We start from the raw sequence: 6,000 nt of genomic DNA, 5'->3' as shown, positions 1-6,000 counted from the left end.
CCACCTCACTTAGGCGCCACATCAGTTCTTGGAGCGCAAGTCATTGGCATCTAGCATAGGCGTCTAGCATATCTTTTAGATTCTTAGATTATTTGCCTTCCTATTTACTAATTTCCATATGTACGTAGGATTATTCGCTTTCCTATTTACTAGTTTCCTTTTGTGCTTAGGATCTCTTATGTAATGCAACTTGGGTTGCAAGTTTTAGTAGTTTAGGAAAGCTTCAATTATTCCTAGTTTCTATTTTCCCTTCTTACCATATATTTGTAATCAATTCCTGGGCTTTAAATCCCCATCCATGGAATGAAATTGAAGAAGATTTTGAAAGCAATTGAATGTGCAGCCTAGCTCCATCAATCCTTGAAGAGATCACCTTCCTTAGGCCTTGAAGAGCCTCCCAGCGACAGCCTTGAAGAGTTGTCCACTCGTAGAAGAGACCCACCACCCGCGGCCTAGAAGAGCCGCAGCCCCTCTCCACCGTTCCACCATCTCACCTCCACCGTTCCACCCTCTCTCCCTCTCATTCTTGTCCCTCTCCATCTTTCTCTCCCATTCACGCTACCCTCCATCTCACCACCCTCTCAAGCCCTTGATCGCCACATAAAATATAAATTCCTTCCACCCTTTCATCGCATGCAATAACGTTTACCCCTCTTAATCTCTCTTCCTCTGAGCGATCCTTGATCTCCCAAAGGAGGTCCACACTAGGTCATAAACCAAGTTGGGGATGGTACAGTATAATGGAGGGAAAGAAAGTTTTAAAAGCTGGTCAGTGTTAGAGAATTGGAAGTGGTAATAATGTTGATATTTGGTTAGATAATTGTGTGCCAACTTTACCGGCATTCAAGATTCAAACCCAACGACCAATAGATACTACTATCACTCGGGTATCTTAACTCATTGATCAAAACACACGAGGATGGAATCTAACAGTTTTAGAGGAGCTTTTTAATGCAATTGATGTGGAGGAGTTCATGAAAAAACAAATCTCTATTCCCACAAGAACTTCATCTAGAATAGGGTGCATCCAAGAATGGAATTATCTCAATCATAACCTCCTATCATTTATTCTCCAATTAAATTGCTTCTACAGAAATATCTCAGAAATATTTCTTCCCCAGCCTCTTTCAATACTTTCGTGATAGGTGAAGCTATGATCATTCAGACGGCACTATTGGAGTTGATATCTAAAGGATGTAATGATGTCATCATCGAATCAGATATTAAGGATGTGGTGACATATTTCCAAAGAATGCTACAAACTTGCCTTTGATAATTCGTTCCATCCTAAAAGGCATCTTGTATTTATCTTCTAGAGTTAGTTTATTATGCTTTTAGTTATGTACCAAGGCAGATTAACAGCTTAGCTGACTACTTGGCAAGGAGGGCTCTGTCGTTAACGTGTATGACTGCTTTGCCCCGATTCCGATCTATGGATTTAGGAGATATGTTCTACTCCTGCCATGAGTTTCACACGTTGATTATGAATAAAGTTTCCTTCTACCCAAAAAATAAAATCATGGGATCTACATATGCCGTATGTAATCCATCTAAGGCAACAAAAGCCACCCTCTAGATATTGAAAATTGGGGAAGCGCCTCTTGGCATGGTGGTGGTTAGTAGTTGCGGTAGAGTGCTAAGTCCTTGGGAGAAGTCACTTGTTCCACTCTCCCCCCCCCCCTCCTATCGCCTCCTAGGCTGCTGCCCTAGAGACCTATGGGACCTTGACAGGAATGATCGGAAAAAATATATATAATTGGAAATTTTTTCAAGAAAATATTTTACAGTAACACGATGAATAAAATTTGTCAAAGTAAAATCTGAAAAATGCATAATATCTCCATTGTTTGATGACTGTCACTGAGAGGGAGGTGAATCAGTGACCTGATTTTCTTTCCCACACTGGGCTGGTTGAGTCTGTTGCCACTAGCTGATGATCACACAATCATGTACACACCCCAAACTGACTGTCAAAGGCTTTGCCAAGTGTGACCACATATTTTGCAACCCACACACTTCCAATTCTGATACATTCTCAATACAAGAAACCACACCCACAACACAAGATGTATGTGGCTCAGCAAGTTGCCTACATCCACGGAGCAATGCCACTGAGGCTTCATATTTTCTCAATACTCCAATTTTGTTGCACCTACAGCTGGGAGCTCGCACACCTAAGTTTACTCAGCATAGAACGAAGAGGACATTAAAAGTGCTAGTATAGTGATAACACCCATTACCAAGGAGCACCCACTCCCAATGTTCAGCATCCACTGCACCCCTTAAAATGTAAATAAGGATTTGGGCTTATAACAATGCCCTAAAGTCATGCACAAGGTAGAATAGATCTTTCAATAATAAACCACCTATCTCTAGCATACAATGTAATAGAGATGTATTTGAAACAAAATACAATGAAGAAATGCTTACAACCTTTGCTCTGTGATATCCCTCAGATGCATTGGAGCCCACTGAAACTATCAACTCTGACCTTGATGGAGAACCTTGAGATTTCAAGTGTGCACTAAAATGTGGGGACCACAATACTCTTCTTCTTCCTTGTCTTCTTCCTCCTCCTGTCTTTCTTCAGTAAAAAAAAAAAAAGAAAAAAAAAACTCAAAGGCATCCCTTGTTCTTCAATGAAGCTCAATCACCAACTTGTGTTCTTCAATAGTTCAATTTGCTTTCAAAACAACCTCACAAAGGTAGTTGGATGATTCAATGCACTTTGATGCTCTTTCATACACTCAAAAACACTTCTTCCCCTTTTTCTCACAATTTTCATGCATGACAAATCTTTTCTCTTGTTGCACGTAGGTAGACCACAACTTTCTGAGAATTTGGAGACTTGGATCACCTCAATCTGATATCGGATGGACAAGATATGGCCAATCAAAGATGGGCCAATGAGAAAATTATAAATTGAATCTTCAAGAGTGTGCACCGAGCACAAATGATGCAACATAACAGCGGACCATGGGGTGTACGAGATCTACGTTCACTAAGAGCCATCGGATGTGCAAAAGAAGTCATGGCCACATTAACCGTTAGATCGGCGTCTGACAAGCATCTGACAAGCCAGGCAGGCTAGCGCAATGCCCAGAGTATGGGTCCAATCCAATCAGAGCACTTGGAATCGATCAAAGTTACATGTGTTGAGAAAACAACACCCAGAATGACGATTTGCAGAACAAAACAAAAAATAGGGAGAGCACACACAACGCACAACACAGAGATTTACGTGGTTCACCTCCAAGATGGAAGCTACATCCACGGCTGAGCAATAGAACAGGTTTCACTATTTTTCGCTTAAAATGTTACAAACCCTCATAACCCTATCTCAAGGAGATAAGAACATTGTATAGGGAAGCCCTAATCCCTGAAAGTACAAATATGCCTCTAGCCCAAAATTGCCAAAAAAACAGAGCCGGACCAAAACATAACACATGGCTCAAAATTACTCATTTCGAAGATCTCGACGAGCCCAACACAACTCAGCCCCGCTATATTTTGGTATTCCGAGGTCGTTTCGAAGCCAAAACGGCCCTCCGAAAGTCTCAACCGCACTTTCTGGACCAAATCAGGCTTCACCAACAACATGTGGGCAGGTGTTGCACGAGAGTAGAGAGCTCGTGATGAACAGTTTGTCACCGAGCAGAGTGGCAGACAACGTTTTGGTCGCTCATTGGACCGTAATACGTAAAACGTGTTGGGCCATTAAGATTGTCCGGTAAGGCGGGAGAACACCACCGCCCCTGGATTGGAATCATGGCCAGAACCACTTTATTGCAGCGAACGAGATGTGGCCTTTTGAATTCTTGAAAACTCTTTCGATGCATATGCACCGTACTGAATCATTAAGCATCACGGGGCTCAAGAGAGTGTGTGAGGCCGCACACCAAGACACATTTTAGTCGCCCAATGGAAACCCTTGAAAGGGAATTTGATGATCGAATTTAAGCTATGTTTGGAAGCCAATAATAAAAAAGAAAAAATTCAAGAATTTTTTAAATTTGAGGAGAGAGAGAGGGACATAAATCAATGATTGTGGTGGCATCATGTTTTCTTTTCTTTTCTTTTTTTTTTGTCTGACCATTGGATTATCAATTGTGCAAGATTACCAAACTGCCCTTGAACATTGCCAGAAATCCTGAACACTTCTCAAGCATGATGAAATGATGTGGAATCCATTTGAACACACAAGCAACCACCTTGGACCTATGAACTGTCGCATTAACTCAGTATTGGCCACTCATCACTGATCTGTACTTAACTGCCAACAATGACAACCTATATGCAACACTCTTTCATAAAATTTTATTTTTTTAATTATTTTAAACCAAAACAAACAAAACCTTTTAAGAGATGCCACGGAGCAACAATGTCTTCATTGAAAATACGAAATTCAGAAGCAGAATTCCCAATGATTTCCACCTTATCGAAGGCTGTAGAAGTAGGTATTGGTTAATTCTGTACACACAACACCGGAGATGGATTATCGTATCAAGTCATTTACATTTTGACAAATATTATTCAAATAAACCTTACCCAAAAAGATTTCAAAAGTCGTGTTAAATGAGGATTGCAAGATGGTTTAAAAAACAATAAATCTACATCATAATAACATTTGAGGCGGTTTTTGTACACGGCCGTGTATGTTGTACTTTCAATCATTAGATGAGCATGACCATGTACAATACACGGCTTCTCATCCCCATCCAATGATTGATAGCACGACCGTGTATAGGCAAATTTTCTACTCGTTATAAACAAAGTAACCCATGGAAGATTGGAGATGTTTTAAGTATAAAGATTTTTTATTTTTTCTTATAAATGTGAGAAGTACAAAGTTTGTAAAAGTACAAGAGAAGAAACCATAGGTTGTCTTCGAAATCAAACTTCCCAAGGCGGAATCCATGTAGTGGACTCTATGGATTTTGGGTGGGCAGGTTGCTCATGTATTAGCTTCTTTTACTAGGTCTCCCCAACCGTTGGGTTTGGTTGGGGAAGAAGTCAATCCCCAATCCTCAATCCTCAATCCTCAATCCTCCATGGTTTGATAGACACTTTCTTAACGTTGCTAGGCATGTTTTGGTGTTTAATAAGTCTTGCTCTACCAAGAAAAGAAAACCTGATTCCCAATCCATAAGAGTGTTAAACAATAGGTTCACAGGTGGGTGGTGGATGAGCTTCTGATTGGGCAATCCGTGCACAATTGTTTAGAGTTTCCGCCATGAAATGAAAGAAAAATCAAAAAAATAAAATTTTCTTACAGAAATCTTATAATTTGGGGAAGAAACTTTATAAGAAATCTTTTAATGGACATGAAAACTGCGATCTAAATGGCTTATTGGCTATGCTAAGTAGGGCCAGGCGCTTAAGTCCATCCAGGACCACCACGTGCATAAGAATTGTCAGACAAGGGCTGTGAACAACCACGTCAAAATAAGGCTCCCCACCAACCCAAACTTTCAAATGCCCAATTCAAATGTAAGACTTTTCTGTATGTTCTCAGAAGAAAGATTGATTCAAAAATGGCCACCAACTACATCTGAGTAGCCATTGGCTCCAAAGAACCTAAAAACATTCACATCTGGACTCCAATGCTTGTAGGCCACATCAGAAAGAGCCCCATTCTCAAGTCCTCAAAAAAGCAGAGAATAAATGAAATTACAAATCTTGAATGCTTTGAACTATGTATATGATTTTCCCAAGACTCACAATAATCAAATTTAACCAATAAAAAATATATATATTGTCATCTATTGTCAATACAGTGAATACACTGAGTTTGCACAGATTTACTGCAAGTTAATTAAAAGGCCATAATACTTCCAACAGCAGAGACTACATGATCCCGCAATGCCATCACCAAAATCTGGCAAACCTCTGGGGAAAAAAAAAACTGTCCAATGGGACCCACCTTTTATTCCCTCAAGCTCAAGATATGGGTGGCCGTCTCCTGCATTTTCAAACCCATGCCAAAATCAGAAGGAAGAA

General features: G+C 40.3%; 1 protein-coding gene across 5 annotated transcripts in view; it reads right to left on the bottom strand.

The window, feature by feature from the left end:
• Positions 1 to 5,564: 5,564 nt before the first annotated feature.
• LOC122648488 (COP9 signalosome complex subunit 7-like) overlaps positions 5,565 to 6,000 on the bottom strand; it is a 45,615-nt gene continuing 45,179 nt past the window's right edge. For all 5 annotated transcript variants that reach the window (XR_006331089.1, XR_006331087.1, XR_006331088.1 and 2 more), the window contains exon 9: positions 5,565 to 5,962. Coding sequence is in view for 2 of the 5 variants with exons in the window: in XM_043841692.1 (XP_043697627.1) it covers positions 5,941 to 5,962 (22 nt within the window). In the remaining 3 variants the exon portion in view is untranslated. The remainder of the gene's footprint in view (positions 5,963 to 6,000) is intronic.

The sequence above is a fragment of the Telopea speciosissima genome, chromosome 1 (genome assembly GCF_018873765.1).
Source record: "Telopea speciosissima isolate NSW1024214 ecotype Mountain lineage chromosome 1, Tspe_v1, whole genome shotgun sequence".
Taxonomy (NCBI): Eukaryota; Viridiplantae; Streptophyta; class Magnoliopsida; order Proteales; family Proteaceae; genus Telopea; species Telopea speciosissima.
This window is presented reverse-complemented; position numbering and strand designations above follow the sequence as displayed.